This window comes from Pezoporus occidentalis, unplaced genomic scaffold (genome assembly GCF_034315485.1).
Source record: "Pezoporus occidentalis ecotype Australia unplaced genomic scaffold, CSIRO_AGI_Poc_V1 ctg70, whole genome shotgun sequence".
Lineage (NCBI taxonomy): Eukaryota > Metazoa > Chordata > Aves > Psittaciformes > Psittacidae > Pezoporus > Pezoporus occidentalis.
This window is the reverse complement of record NW_026916053.1, coordinates 583,258-600,420: the sequence shown is the minus strand read 5'-3', so window position 1 is coordinate 600,420 and position 17,163 is coordinate 583,258. Positions and strand designations below refer to the sequence as shown.

Genomic DNA, 17,163 nt, shown 5'->3' with positions numbered 1-17,163 from the left:
GTGTTCAAGAAGAAAAGGTAGCAGAGAGATGTTGCACTTTAGTGACACTAGCCTCTGCTCCATGCTTCCAAAACAGAGTGCCGCATTTTTGCTACATGACTCTCATTAAGTATCAATGAAGTTCTGCAGCTCAAGTGTCTCCCAGACTGCTCTGGAAACAGATATGCATACACACTAGCCCTGTCTAAACATCCCTTTCTGAAATATCACCAAGACACAGAGAAAGAACTCTTCATTCACAGCAGGATTCTGCTTCAATAAGCACAGCATCTTCATCACTCCTGGTGCCTGCAGTTCTGCCCAAGGACCTGGAGAGATGGCTGGAAAAGGCAGGAAGGGTGCTGGTTGGGGCAGTCAGCTGCATAAGTGGCACAGAACTTGTCTCACCACCGCCTAGTCTTAAGCCCTCTGAGGAAGAGCCACGCTGCTCTGACACTGCCATTCCCCAAAAGAGCAGAGCCTAGCACTTCTGAAACACAGTCAGGGAGCCATGGGCACTTATTTATTTTAGTGACAGATTTATGATGTGTAAACTCTGAGAGCATTTGACAACATTTTGAAAAGCAGCTGAGAAATGGACCAGATGGCAAACCCTGGGTATGAGTGTCGCGTCCTCCGCAAAGCTCATGTATGTTGTCTGGAATTACTACCTCTTGTATTGCAATTCACACACTAATAGGTCCAGGAAATGAGATTGGTATCACTTGCAGAAAACTATTCCTTGCAAATAGTTTCTTAAACTAATTCATAATAATCCTCCAGTGGTGAACAGAAAATCTGGTATTTTTCACTGCCTCTAACTTCTTTGCCATTATCTTCTGACTTTTCTCTTTTACAGAAGGTGGGGGAGTTGGAAAGGGATTCCATATCATAAGACGGGAGGAAAAAAAAAAAAAAAATTCGATTCTTTAAAGAACTTAAAAGAAAGAAATGGGAACTGTGCCCTCTGGGCACAGAATTTTCCTTTCATTTCACTCCTCTTTTATAGCTGCAAAGATCGGAGGTTATGCCACTCGTAACACCTACACACAGAACACAACTCATTTTAGAACAGGAGTTACAGAGCACTCCAAGCTGTACTGTCCTCCTGAACAGCATACAGAAAGGAAGGACAGGACATCTACATCTAACCTACTAAGAAATGTCAGGTTTTGCTTATGCAATGAAGTAAAAGGATTTCCACCTTAAGAATTTCAATCTCAGGTATAGCTTTAAATAGCTGAAGGTTAAAAGCTCTAAATGTGATGGAATCTAAATATAAGAACTAAATCACAGAAGACAACAAACACGTCAGCTGCTCATTTGTCGATTTGTTATTTGTGCTTCTCCCCCCAAAAAACAGCCACCAAACAAAAAAAACTTTGAGGAGAGAACTCAGCAAAAAAGAACATGACACAGAAAGATGCAAAGAGGTGGCAGGAGGGATGAGAAGCGAGCAATGCAGGCGGGCAGAGGAAACGGGGGGGGGGGGGGGGTTAAATGTAAAAACAACTTTAATATTTCCTAGAAAAAAGGTTGCTCTTCTGCTTAAATGGGCTCTTTTAAAACAAAACACCTCTGTCATCCTTCCCCATGCCCTCCCCTGCCACATAAAAATGGCTGGTTGTGTACTTAAACCTGACAACTCAACACATGCTTTGCAGCTGAAATTTCCAAGTCACTATATTTCAAATTCCTTCCTCCTATCCTTATACTCCTGAGGACACTCAGACACAGCTTAACATGGATTTTTTGCAATGAACATTAACATTGTGCATTGACTGGTGCAAACCATGGCTTGCCAGGCTGCCCCACTCTGCACCACAAACCAGGGCACACATAAAGGATAGTTTCAGAGGTACATCCGTTGGTTACCTACTGAATATGTCAAGATTACAGAGATAACAAAGACAATGTATTTCTTTGATTATCAGTTCAAAAAGTTGCGTTAATAAACAGTTCAACTCCAAAATGTGCTCTAAAAAACCTAAAACCCAGAATCCAAACATCATCTTTCTGTGAATATAACTGTTTCCAGGAGGTTTATTATCCTATTTTAGAGTTTTGAATCTTTGCTTGTATTAAAATTTATTTTCCACTTAACCTAACCAGAAAGTAAATGTTACACGAGGCTCTATCTGTGTACCTGCCAATCATAATAGGGTTTTTTAATCTGTATATAATTAAAATTTGTAATTTGTGTCAATGTTTCTGCAGGGTAAAGACTAGACAAGCAACAATAAATCAGTAGAACAGATTACATTCAATGTGCCATCAAATCTATGACACATGCTAAATTAAAATGCAACTAAAACATGTTTCCAGTTTTATAAATATTACCAGTTATCTGTGATTATATATAGAATGTGTGGAAGACAGAAGTATGATTTACAAATTGGCAGTGTTCCTGACAACTCTGTAGGGTATATACCGTATTTAATGCTGTGCTACACAGAGTTGGGTTTCAACCAGGCAATGTCATGAATCTAAGAGCAGCACCACTTATCCTTGGGTGGGGGGAAGAAGAGGGAACCAACAAAAAACCCCACAACAAAAATTCACACCCCAAAGACTAAATCTGTCCAATTGTGGCCTACTGGCAGGTTCTGTTCCTTGAACAGCTGAGAGGAAGAGGGAGACAGTGAATTAAACTTTCTCTAACCTACCTTCTTGTCTTTCCCTTTCAATGTCCCAGCACTGCTTTTGTTAAGACTTGGGTATGTCCCAGTGTTGGGCTTTCCTTCTCAAAAGGATTCTGTACCTGGACACTCAGCTTTTTGCATCCAGATTTTTCTTCCCTCCCTAGGGTCAATGACTTTTCCACCACATGAAGCAATACACAATTGCTGCCTGAAGTCGTTCATGAGGTTGTGTACGTTATGAGGTATTTTTAAAGGACCAGAAGTGGAATGTGCATTTCTGGCTGGAGTTTGAGCAATTCCCTAAAAGAACAGACATCAAACAAGAAACCACCTCGGTGACATGTGCTGGGAGCCGTTGGGGTGCAGCTATCATGTGCTGCACATTCCTGGTGCACCGGGAGGAAGGAGGCAGAAATGACTGCTCCTAATCCCCACCCCAGCAGTGTGATTAACTCATGATCACCACTCCCCTAGGGTTTTCTTCTCGTTGACATAAATGCTCTTTATTAAGGGAAAAAGGCTATTTTTGTTCAGAGATTGGTTTACACAAACAGCTGCTTCCCCTCTTAAGTAGTGTGGTTCACACTAATTAATACAGAGTCATAGAGCTATCACTGGTGAGACAGAGCTGCCTTAGTCCAAAAGGTTCTGCTAGAACATACTTACGCAGCAAGCTACATGCACTGGAATTTTAAGTTGCTCACACAGTATATGCTCTCAAAGTCTATGCATCTGTTTGCTGCTTTCTTTCTCATCAAATCAGAATGCCCATCACAACAACCAGTTTTGTTTTGTTCAAACCTAGCCCAAGTCCCTTTCTCGCTTTTAAGGAAGCCTTACGATGAAGCTCATACTAACAAATACTCATAACTCCTACATCTTCAAATAGAATTCAAATCATTGCTGAAGTTTCACAGCAAGAAAAAGAGAAGTGAAGGTCACATTAGAGAGGTTTTGGAGTAGGGATAAAACTTATTGACCAACAATTCTCTTGCATAAAGCAGACAAAAACTGTATTAGGGACAAAAATACTAATATCACTTCTGTTTGCATGGTGTTATGAAACTAGGCTAGGGTTTGAGTCCCACTCTTCAAACCACACACAAGTTTTGAAAAACAGACAGAAAGAAAGCAAAAACCACCACCAAACCCCTTGTTTACAGTCAGTGACTGTAACTTAAGATGCCCAACTGCAGGATGCCACACTTGATATTGGAAGTAACTGCAATATATGCTTAAAGTGTATCTGCACCTGGAGATGCTCCAGTATATTTTTCCTAATTAAATAACCCAAATTAGCTCCATGTTAGACGCTATTATTCTGAAGAAGAATACTCACATCTGGTATTAATAAAAAACAGTTACAGTATTTTAAACACGTCTTTCCCTACTACTTAGGTTGACTTTCAAACACAGACAAGTCTGATTTACTTCATTCATACGATCTTGCAGCCATACTAAAATACTTACACTATAACAAGGTCATATCAAAGTTACTACACAATCTGGATGTTCACAAACTCTTGTTAAAAACAAAGTAAAAGAGGAAAGTAGGATACCTCTGGCCTATGACTTTTCTCATCAGTTGGAATACAGCAGTATCTGTTTGCCCTGGGAATTAGATAAAATAAGATCCAATCCCCATGAATATAAACCAGCTATTTCAGGAGCAATAACTGCAGTTCAGTAGCAAAGGGAGAGCAAATACTTAATTTGAGGGTTGTGTTATTTTTAAATCTACTTTTTTTCTGGCTTGGAGAGCTGCATTTTCCTGGTCAGCGATAACAGAATCAGCCTGGATTTTCGCGTGGCTGCTCTCGTGATCGAAACATTTGTGTCCACTCTGGTAATTTTGTGCTACCAAGTGTCAAACAAGTCTTGAATGGTACACAGTTTATTCACTGTGAATTCACTACCTTTGAGAATCAGCATTAACTACACTTTCTAATCACCATGGACAGTTTCTGAGCTGCACAACCCCTTGTAATGGCAGAATCTCACTGACTGAGGCAGATTTGTTGCCTAACCAAAATGAAATTCCCCTCAGCTTTTTCTTTAAGCTTTTATTTCCTGTCCAGGAAATTCTCAAGTACTGAACAGCGTGTGATTTATATCAGCATGTATACAAGAAGAAATCCATAGAAAGATGGAACGCAAGATCACCAGATGCCTCGTCACAGCTCCTCCTATTGGCTCCCTTCATGCTATTTGTTCGACAAGTACATGAGGGTCTGGGTGAACTGCACCAGAGCCAAACACCCAAGTACCCACCCCAGAAGGCACAGAGTTGGTGTCAGAGGACAAAGTTATCTGTATTCTACCCCGATGTGGCTTGAAAGCAAGAAACATTGACTCAGTCTTAGCCTTACTGGTGTTGGCTTTAGCTTTCAAAGGAGAGAGGGCTGTGCAACCCGGACTTTTGCCATTTACAGTTGTACATGTATGTGAAAGTGGAAACCACCAATTTATTTCCACAGGCCAATATTTGATCCTCAGAACCCAATGACTTTAGCTGCCACTGAACCCGGAAAGATTGGTGTTATGGTTTAGAAGTATTTACTTTGCTTTAGTATTTTGTTTACTGCCCCCTTGCAAAGCAAATGCCTGAAGAAAAGCAAGAAACTGGTCCATCTGCAGCTCTTCCAATCCCTTATACAGAACCCCAGACTTGCCAAAACACCTCCCTAGAATGGTACAGAGGAATGGGAAAACTTAAGCTGAAGCCTACCAAAACATAATTGTACTGCTGATGCTACTATCTTGTAATCAAAGGTGTATTTCTTCTAGGCATGTTTCTGCAGCCAGCATCCTCATGGCATTTGAGTAAAAGCCCTCATATTTCAAACAATTTATAGTATTGGCAGGTTTTGCCATTCTAGTATTTTTAAGAGCTTTTACAACAGAACAGAGATGTTCATTTGCAAGTCAAGTTTCTGTCAGTTGATAAAAGTCTACAGATGATCCAAACTGATAGATATCTACCACTCACAGTCATGCTTTCTGAAAAGCTTAGAAATAAAGCAGGTCCGATTAGCAATGGGAGATTCAGCAACAAAGTCATACTGAAAACAGAAAAAGAGGCACTGAGGTGCAGAAGAAATGTAGGGAGTTCTCCAAGACACCCATGTGCATGGCTTACAGTTGAGATCCCCAAACTATGCTTGAAAGACGACTGGTGGTCCACATACCGAGTGGTCAGATCTGTTAAATGAAACCACACTGACCTCAGAGCTGCTTCAAGCTTAACAGGGACACAGAACAAAATGTAAGAAAAATGGAATACTAACAGTGACCTTTTGGTCCAAAAAGTTTGGAAAATACTGGGATAAAACTGGTTAAAGGTCACTTTTAGATAAGCACAGCAAAGGCACCCCAGATCCTGACCACTCTAACTGGATTAAGATATCTCCAGCATGGAATAAATCAATGAATAAATGTGGTCTCCAGACTCTGGACTCATTAATGACTCTCTTCATACAAAGGGTAAACCATGACAGGAAACCTGAAAGAGATTAACTCTTCATCTTTTAGTAAGAGCACAAATGTAGAGAACAATTCAAAATTAAGAACCCAGCCACTACTTCCTCTGGTTGAAGTTTCTTGGAAAACAGAAAAGGGAATCCTGTAAGGAATCAAAATTTCTGATTTTCAGTCCTAAACATACAGCTAGATAATAGCCACAGAAAACACTACAGAGTGAAAACAAGAAAATATAATCAGTATCAAAACACTTGGGCAGGAATGCACATTCTAAGGTCCCCACATCCCCTGGTCTGTTTACAGTATCAGATGCCACAGGAACTCCTTTTCTGTGCACATGGATGCTGCTCACAGTCAGCACACAAAACCACAGACTGAACAGCCACCAAATCCTTTCCACACTAACCCCAAATAAACACAATGGACTTAAACTGAGGCATCATTAGCTTTTCATTATCCCTACAGAAACAGCTCTTCTCTGAAGATAAACCCATGCTGAATCCACTTACATGCTTTCCTGATCTAGGCATCCTTTACCTTATCTTGACTATGATTAGTACTGTGGAAGAAATGTTTGTCGCTGTCTCACACATTAGCTCCTCCTGCCATGTGCCTAAACTGTGCGTGCTTTTGTTTGTTCCAACTGTAAGTGGAGTTGTGGACAGATTGACTGGACTGATAAACTGGCTGTATACGCATAAATCCCAGTAGCTACATCCATAAGGAATGGTGCATGAACCCCTGCTCTAAGATGGGCTTGTGCACAGCTGCATAGACAACAATTCCACCTGTAGGAAAGAATTTTAAAATTTGGATCTGAAAGCCCCACCTGAATAGAAAGAAGTGATTTCAGTATTTACCAGACGAAACAAACAACTGCAAATGGAACAACACATCAGTATTGCGTTTACCAGCTTGTACCTATGAAAACCTTTAATCATGAGGAATCTAGGGACACAGAACTGCAACAGCTTTAAATTGTTACTTTCTTCCACAACTCAGGAGGGGACATGTCATTCACAATTTCTTCTTATATTTTTGATTCATTAATTTTCTTTTAATAAATATAATGTTACTGACTGAGAAAGAGACTGCCATCACTGAAGACCGATAGTTGCTAGTCACAGAGGAGCTACACAGCCACTGGTGATGCAAGCTCTCCCAGAAACTGCTTTCCCCTTTTCCCTCTCCTCATCCCCATAAGATGTGTGACCCAGCCTTGACCTGGAGGGATGAGAGGGAAGTCGGCTTTTTTAAAGTCTTTTATTCTTTAGCTCCTACAGTAAGAATACTAGTAAAGCAGCCAATTACTGCCAATTGCAGCACTCATTTCTGCAATGACACCTATCCACTGGGAACTCCTCTGAGAAAACCAACCACTTTTCAAACAAGCCCCCAAACAGCTGTCAGATGATACAGGATTTTGATCATTACTGACCTGAACACAAACTAAAGACTTCATGATGAAAGATGTATCCCATTTAGAGTCCCCAGAGCCATCCAGTCCTTCAGAACACTGATACTATTTTTTCTGAACAAAGCTTTTCAGGAAGTGGCTAAAATAGCACTCAAGCCTTAGTAAACATCTGAACAGAACTTAAGTCAAAAGGCATTAGTTATTCAGTAGTTGCCATGTCTGGTCTAGCTGCACCATTATGAGATTTAGCAGCCTGTCAGCTTCAGGCAGCATTTTTACAGTACCCATAAAAAGCCATTTTCTTCAGGGAGGATCCAACTTTTCCAAGCGCAAGCCAGGAAGGTAGTAGTGACAAGAGCCAGGTCTACAAAAACACAGAATCACTCCAAGAATAAAACAACCATCTGGAGAAATACTTTCTTTGGTTTACCTTAAGCAGAAGTGGATATTTGCAAATTCTCTGAATTGGAGTCAGCAGATAACCCTCTAGTGGAATGTCTGTCGTCTTTCTGCCTCCCAAAAGCATGCAACCCTGTAATCAAAAAAGGAAACAAATGTTACCTCAGACACAAAGCTTCCAGATGCTCTTGGACATGGTTTTGTATTCCTATAACACATATTATGGTCAGAAAACACTTTGCCACACCTAAGACACAGGAAATGGGACTTCATTCACCACTGAAACACAAAAGAATCCAACCTGCCCCAACAATTAATAGTGGTTATTCACGATGCAAAGTTTGCACCGGTGGTCCAGAAAACTCTTGAAGGCCAAAATGAAGCTTACTACCTAGTAAACACATCATTAACGCCAGTCCAATCCTTATGTCTGAAGGAAATCGATGTGGAATTGAAATAAATGAGTCATCTGCATCACATCCACCAATTCTCTGGCAAAACATTGTCTCATCACAGCTGGACAAACAGTATTGGGTGCACTGTCTGGGTAACCAGCACACATGGAGCGTCAACCAGTCATAGCACATGGTGCTGCTTGCCCAGCTGCCCTCCAACTGTTGGTGAAACACAGTCAAGAAGGAGACAAGTATCAGACCAATACACCAAAGAAATCCAAGTCCAAATAGATTTTAGGTTGAGGAACAGACACAGCAACTGATCAACCCCTGCAATACTTGCACAGTGAGTTCACACAATTTTGGAGGGTCCCTGCATTCCAGAAGAATAATTTCACAGATAAATTTGTTCACATTACCTCAAACAAGTGGTGCTCAACTTGCTATGGAAACTTTTTTTACCAGGATTGACATGGAAAGGGAGTGTAAGAATTGGGTATGGCATAGAAAAAAATAACCTCCAGTCCTTAACCTGGCCTTATTTTGTTACAATAATCGGTATTCTCCATGTGGTAAACAAATACTGACCTGTAAGCTTTTATACGTGTCCCTGAAGATTCTGGTTTTGACTGCTGCCAGAAACAGGTAGTGGACTCAAATGGACTTGAAACCTGTTTTAGATAGACTAGTCTACATTCCGATGTTTGACCGTGAATCTGGACAATTTGCTCCAAATATCACCCCGGTTGCAAACCTGTCCTGTCAACAGCAGCCGAAGTTTAAATTCAGTTCAGCCAAGATCTGCTTGCTTTGGGGCATCACCGATAACATTTTCCCTTGTGAAATGCGTGCTGTGGCTCAGACACACTCTGAAATTTAGTAGGTTTTTGGCTGCAGTTCAACAATCCTGCTCTTCAAGGAATGTTCACAGACATCATACATAAATCTCATTAGTCCTAACTGGTATTTTTACAGACAATCATCTGTAAAATAACCCTTCCCCAGGCTGTTCTAGATGCGTGGCGTTGGCTACCAGCTCACAATGCTCCCTGTCCAATTTTCCAAGTCTCGAGTGATTCAGTCCTTCCCATCTCTTCTTTCAGCCCTCTCTCTAGCTCTGGGCTCAAAACTGCCCTTTAACACTTACTGATTTTTCAGACACATTCCCACATTCTATATTTCAGCAGCTGTGAAGGGGCAATCAGGCCAAATCTATCCTCACAAGCAAAGCTTTGTATTTTAATGCAGCTTTCTCTGCATGGTGGCATTATAGCATTGGCTTTAAGAGGCAATGGAGAAGAGAAGGGAGGCCTGGATGATATTACAGCAGCCACAGCAAAGTAGGCATTTCAGTGTAGCCTCTCCTCCTATATTTATGGCTATTTTAAGAGTCTCTTGGATTCAGGTACCGCAGTAAGCCACAGCAGACAGTGTGACATCTTTTATGTGCCTTGTAATCAGTTTGCCAGCTGCTGCCGGTAACAGACAGGCGGCTTTTGCCAATCCAGTGGCAGTGGAGAACGCTGAATGCTGGGAAGGATGGTGTTTACATGCACTTCTGTCTCTCCTCTTTCTCACTAGATTCTCTCAACAGAAGTACCCAGAGGAACTCACAAACAAAGGTCATTTGGTGACTCAAACTAATGGTTTAGCAAGGTTCATTAAAACTCGGAGATGACAAAGAGATTCTGACCACCCAACAGCATAACTGCTTGTCCCTGCTGCTCCCTCTGAGGCCTGTATTTTGTGGCTAAAAGAATGCTCTGGCTCTGCTTGTGACAAACATTTTATGCAGTAGTTTTCTTTTGCTGTACTACATTGGGAAAGAGAAGAGCTTCGGCTGAAAGGAAAAAAAGAGAGAAGAGCAGGGAGAAGAACAGAGAAGCAGGTCCTTTGCAGAAAGACAGCCTTCCTTTTAGTTCATAGCATTTTCCAAGAAAAAGAAACTAGTGTGCTGAATTAGTCCCTCACCTACATGCCAACTGCATTCCAAATGCTGTATGTTCGTATCTAGGAAAGCAAGAAACCCCCAAAAACTTAAGCAGATTTGGGGTGAAGGACAGGAGGAGAAACATCCAAGAAAAGAAAGAAAATTTAGGAATGTTGGGCAGAAGGCACTATCTACTGTTGTTTATTCTCCCACCCAGCCTCTTTAGGAGGCATCTGAAGGCTGTATGCCACATTCCCTCCCAACATTGATTCTAATACATCAAAGGTTAGACAGGGAGTCAGGTCATTTTTAATACAAGCAGCAATGATGCAGTGAAAGCAATTCATCCAGACTACATTTCTTGCCCACAACTGGACTCCTGGGGAAAAGGGTGGCAAAAGCAGGTCACATTTTCCTGGTGGTTCTGCAGATGGTGAATTGGTCAGAGAACTGAGCAGGGAATTACATCCACTGGGAACTAGTCACAGCCCTGCTGCTGACTTATTGCATTACTCCTTTCACAATCTTTGCTCAAATTTTCTGTTGCTTCTTACAAAATAAATAAATAAAACTCCATTTCCACTGAAATCCCTCATACCAGAGCTGTGCTTAGTTCTGCGCTTCAACTCATCAATGATTTCAATACCCATCCATCCTGAGTGCTACATACCTAGAATGGGTAATGTCTGCAAAATGCCCAGCATTCCTGGGATACCAAATGGTTATTATGAGTACAGTGCAAAGTCACATCAGTAAGTCAAGAGTGCTAGAGAAGGTGCTTACCAAGAGGAATGTTCTCACTGTTGGGATCTTGTTCAACTCCATCAGCAGTCTGAGTGCTTTCTCGTGGTTGCTACAGTACTCCTCGTATACAAAGAATTTGTCCTTCTGCAAGGAAAAACAGAGTAACTTACTGACTCAGACAAAACTGGAGTGATTGTTTTGTCACAGTCCAATACCAAATTCTTTACAAAAAGGTGTGCACATAAAGTGGCATTAGGGTTGCAGTTTACATGAAGTGTGTGATACCTCTCTAACGTGAATAATGTATAGAGGTGTTCAACCTGACTTACTCTAAATTAACATCAGCTTTCTGAGCACACAGACTTCCAGGACTTTTCCTCTTAATGTATCACTGAAATAGTATAGTCTTTGCTGCAAGAAGGGATTTTGTTATCTCAGGGATACTTGCATGTGTGTCAGGATATTCCAGAGGATTAGGTAGGAGCAGAGTAAAGCCAGGAGCAAAGGGGCTGACATTTCTGAGCTATGCTAACTACTCCTGCAGGAGGAAAAAACAGAGGTGGCTGGGAAGAGCCATGATCTGGAAGGGAACTATATCACAAAGCAAGCAGCTGGAAATCCCCTGGCTTTCAGGGTTGAGGAGAAACCCCCAGTGAGTTGGCTGGTTCGCTTTGTGTTCTGAAACAAGCAGCAGACTTCATTATTTCAGTGCAACAATAAACAGTGACTTGGCTGTTTGTAACAGTTTCTCTAAATGAAAGAATTGCAACAAACACACACAAAATAACCAATATTATTACAGAAATTAAAGGAAGGGAAAGGTAGCTTCACAACTAGGCTGAGGTACTTGCATTGGAACATGTCACAAGGACCAGCACATGCAGCAGAATGAAATCCCCTGTTAAGAAACGAGGGTCAGCTCACAGCAGCAAGTTCTGCTTTACTGGTCTCCAGAATCAAAGACGGTGCAACTTCTATCTAAAATGATCAGAGATGCTCAACTCATTGCAAACACCAGATATCTGGAAACATTGAAATGATTCACAAAAGCAGCACCAACAACCATCTCCATACCTGAGCGGATCAGGCAAGGAGTGATTTGATCCTTTCAAAGCTGTTGAAGCAGCAGCTGTGTTACAAGATTCCAGTAACACATTCACTGGAATAAAAAGGGGGCACAAGACACAGAAACCAAAAAGAGGCATCTTTTAATGGGTGCTTCTCACAACAGTAGCCTCTTTCGTGGTTGAGGTCAGCTCCTATGCCACAACACAGAGGTACCATGCAGAGCTACTCAGACATCCTACTTCACATATCAGAAGTAATTCAAGATGCATTAGCGTGGCCCTCTGCCAGGGGTAACATGTGAGGCATCTCAGGACACCATGCCATGTAGACAATGCCCTCCAGAGTTTGCTGTGGCATTCACATCAGTAATTTTCTCTTTAGGATCCTGCCCTAAAAACATTCTATCTGATTCTTTCCATCTCCCCTGAACTAGGAAGTTAGTTTTTCTTAATATTGATTGGACTCTTATCACTTGTCAGAGCCTCCTCTGTTTGCTGAGGGTATCTGCAGCATCTATGTACTTTTAAGACAACTCACAGGGGTCCAAACAAAGAACTACTGTCAAATGAAGGAGTTGAATAACACAAATCAAAGTGAACACTGCTACATTCATCTGGCATTCCCCCTTTACTACTGTCACATTGAAGAGAAATTGTGTTTAATATTAGTTTATAAGAATTTGACATTCTGGTCAGACACACAATGGCTAGATGGACATGCTCACAGACTGTAAAATGCTTTTGGATTTGGTATATCATTAATCTGATGATTTTTATTGTCCCCTTGTACTTCCAAAGTAAGAATTGAGAATAAACAGATGAATGTCCAAACACAACAACAATGGTACGAAGTAAATAAAACAATAGCCACAAAGAGTATGGTGCAAAGAGCTGGAATGCAGATGTTCAAGACTTTTATCCTTCATCTACAGCTGTTCATATTACTACTAGAGCTTAATACTGGGAAGCTGAAAAGAAACAAAGGCTTCTGATCACCAGATGCAGGAAAAGGCAGGGCTGGGTCCATAGCACAATAGAAAAGAGGCAACTGGAAGGCATGGGATTGTTTTCAACCATAAAAACTGAAGAATTACAGAATGAATAGACAGATATACAAGTTTCTCCTACATTTCTTCCTCTCATCTCTCCTCAACTCCCTGGATGCACACAAGCAGCATGCTTGAAACTAAAAATAGTAACCATTAACATTACAGCATCCGTTACATCAATGCACACAAAATGTCATTGCTCAGGTTTCTGACTGCAGCTTTGACTGCCTGGAGTTTTGGGAGGTTATATTTAGATCACAACAAAATCCCTTTGCTAAAGCTCAAGTCAGTACAATAATTATACACACACCAGAGTGCTTTCATCAAGTCTTTTCCAGCTGTCCTTCATGCATGAGACCCACAAATATGAGAACTATGCTTTAAATTACTCAGTGTCTGAAGTGTTTAATTTCCTCTCTGGGTGACATTCAGTCCTGGACTCTCCCATGCCCTGGTGAGGAAATTATCAGTTACATAATTACAGATGTCAGCCCAGGAATTCTGAACCTGCAGTTATTCTATATTAAAGTGCAATTATAGTCAGAAATGTGACCACATAAAAATGCACCTTCTTACTCAGCAAATCTACTGGATACATAGTTAGTCCTTCTGATTTTGGTGACAGAAATAAGTCTATAATATTCTTAGTTTGGTTAAAATAAATCTTTAACCAATATTCTCCAAATATGTTATTTTAGGTCTATTAGAACTGCCCACAAATTAGTGCAAATTGGAAAATAGTTTTCACTAGAAAAAAGCAAATAATACTTTGGGAAAATTGTAACAATTTTATTTGGACACGTTTTTAACAAAGCATTTTCATGTTCCAAAGCAGATTGGAAACAATTTAGTCAACATTAAAAACCTAAACAAAACAGAGCTGTAATTCTCAACAAAACAACATCTCTGACGACTTGGACAGTAAAACTGATCACTCATACAACACTGCTCCTAAAAATGAGAAGAAAACATGTGTCCCTTGAACAAGTTTCTAGCTATTACTCAACCAAAGCTCTAGCAATATGGCAATATCAGAAATGAAGCATCTGTCTATTCCCTGCCCTTCTGCTCTGCAGACAGTCATACATTCTAATGACCTGCACAAAAGAGCCTGTACTGATGAGGTGTGATTATTCCAAGTTCAGTGTATATACTCTCTTTGATGTTAGACTTTTCTCCATGCCATTTTGTTTAAGGCTGCAGATGAAATTTTGAATGAAGTATGTTCTTTACTGTCTGTTATAGTCATACTGAACTACAACACCAAAAGAAATCCTAGCATCCCACATCAGACAATGAACTCATGATCACCTGATCAAATGGCATTAAGGCAAACAATGTCTGAAGTAAAACGATTTTTCACAACTAAATATGAGAGCAAGTGTATTACATCATCTGTTAAAATACTTTACAGAGTCAATGTGCAGTGATTATTCTTTCAGAACCCTCACAAAATCTGTGTGCTTGCTTCAGGTGTTACTTACCCAAAATGAAAGACCAAAGAAACAGGTTACCCATGTTTTCCCTGGGTAAGCTGGCTAAACAACATGCAGCTCTTCAGCCATGGTACAGGAGTGCTTCACTATAGAAGCCTTTATTGTGACAGAGCACAAATCTCACCTCCCTTCTCAAATAACCACAGTGAAGCTTGTCTTCTAAAACCTAGGCACAGGTTATTTCCTCCTTCAAGGACAGATTATTTCCTCCTCTCCTGATAATCTTCTGCGGACTGTTCATTGCTCAGTTTAGGTACCACAATGCTCCTAATGGTATTCTTTTATTTCCTTAAGGTAATGATGAATGAAAACAGCTTTTTCTATACATTCTGAATTAAACATATGTTTTACTTCCTTCAGTATAAGATGCTTCTTCTCTGGGGGATCATGAAATAGTTGATGTACACATTATTTCCAATGCAGTCCACAAACAGCAACATAAGATGTACTCGGGCAAACTGCCTCTTATCAGAAGACAAATTCTCACCAGCATTATAGTTTCAGAATTCCTGTATTGCTGCATGTTTGATAAACAAAACCTTACATAATTATTAAATTTAACAACACTAAAGTTACAAAATACACTCATATACAAGAAAACACTACCAATAACTACATATACCAGGCTTGAATTCAGTCAAGTGACAGGATATTAACATTTCTGGTTATTCAGTGCCACTCAAACACAGTAGACAATTTGACAGCATCACTCAAAAGCCGTCTAATTTTGATACCTTCCCTAACGAATACTAATGTATCAGTACAACACATCTTGTGGCAGGCAGTGATTCTAGTGGGTATTCAAGGCTCTACCTAAGATCATGTTTTTCAACAGCCGACAGTCAGTCCTCACATCTGATACAATTTTGGGGCATGATTTCTATATAACACTTTCTCACACTATTTTAGTAATTGTCACAGCATAAATAAAACTTAAATGGGAGGGGGGTGGTATTAGATGGTAAAGCTGTATGAGTAATGAATGGCTGTATAATTGCTGTCCACTCAAACCTGATGAACTGCGAAGGCATGAATTTTGATTATGAAAGCATAATAGAACATATTTTGACAGGAAGTTGGCCTGTGGCTTAATGCAGTTAATAAGAATTTGAAGAAATGGCTATTATGTATGTGATTTCTCATTCTCAGGAGGGCTGCTCCGAGTGAAAAAATGTGCAACTTCAAAGTATTATACATGAAAATGAGGTAACTTTGCATTTAAATGAGTCCAGCTTTTGACTAGGTGTATATATAAAAGCTGATCCTGCATATACAGTATGCTCTATATACATTACCTATAGACATAAATGATTGAGAACTGAGCCACGTTAAAAACAAAATAAAAATCTACTACATGAAGAATTTCACAGTATAAGAAACAAATTATGGTAAGAGAAGCATAAGCGCCAATTGCACGACCCTTAGTATAGGTCTGTGCTTTCCCAGCTTACCCAGCAGTACCAGTGTGACTGGATTGGGCTAGCACATATGATCATATTATGGATGTAGTAGAACAAATAATTCAGCTCTTGGGCACAAAGTCAGATGATACAAAAGTAATTTGTCAAAAAAACAACCTAGAACTGGCAGAGTTTCATACCATATGACTACTTCACAGTCTGTACCTCTGGCATTCTTGAGCCAGCATTGAGTCCAAAAGACGAATTTTATTTCCTGTTGAGCTACAGAATGCAGGTACTCATCTAGTCCACAGTAAAAGGCTGTGTTGTAACTTGTGCTGTGTTTCAGCAAGATCAGCCATCTCACACTACCTTTCATTTATTGAAAGAAATATATATGCACAGACACTAGCTACTGTAAATGATGTATTGGCCTTTGGTTTTAACTTTGATCTTTGACCTTTGTGGGTTTCAGTTTTAAAATACACAGAAAAATAATTCGTTTACTTGAAATTGTGCTGTTTTGACACATTTGGAACCAAAGCAGACAAATTCTTCACAGTAAAATACGATCAGCTGGGTGAGAAATAAAGGGACAAAAAATATTCAATGGGAAAAGGAAGAGTTTCTAAAAATACCTTGTTGTTTAAGCAAGTTTGATGTGGTTTCCATTGTTCTAACCTCATTCACAAGATTTTTCCCACCCTACCTACAACTTTCATACAAGACACATATTGTCATAGTACTGCCACAAACCTTAAAGATTAGGGCTAGCTAAGGGGCATGGGAGCTTACAACAGGAAACTGCATTTTCAGATAGCGTTAAGTCATTGTACTTACAAATTTTAAGAAAACATTTCCCAGTTCATGCTGAGACTGAGGTTCTGGTTGTAAACAAAATTCCAGGGCAGCCAGGAACTCCTTGTGAACACCAAGAATGTCTTCGATGTTAGAAAATAAGATCTGAAATATAAAGTGAAAAACATTGCTAGCTGTTAATACACCCAAGAGTGTTCTGTTAAAGTAGTAGCATCAAAGCATTGTGGCTCTAGACTTGTGGTGATAGGATCTAAAGGACAGACAGGGACTCTTACAGAATTAATTACACTGTATTTGCCCATTTCCTGCCCCTCTACAGAAATCTTTATTGCTACTGAAGTACCTG

The 17,163-nt window shown here is 40.2% G+C and overlaps 1 protein-coding gene across 3 annotated transcripts in view; it reads right to left on the bottom strand.

The window, feature by feature from the left end:
- Positions 1-17,163, bottom strand: part of PREX1 (phosphatidylinositol-3,4,5-trisphosphate dependent Rac exchange factor 1) — a 150,843-nt gene that overhangs the window by 67,649 nt on the left and 66,031 nt on the right. For all 3 annotated transcript variants that reach the window (XM_062642368.1, XM_062642369.1, XM_062642367.1), the window contains exons 3-5: positions 16,839-16,961; positions 11,026-11,130; positions 7,949-8,050 (exon numbers count right to left, since the gene is read on the bottom strand). In XM_062642368.1, coding sequence (XP_062498352.1) covers positions 7,949-8,050; positions 11,026-11,130; positions 16,839-16,961 — 330 coding nt within the window. The remainder of the gene's footprint in view (positions 1-7,948; positions 8,051-11,025; positions 11,131-16,838; positions 16,962-17,163) is intronic.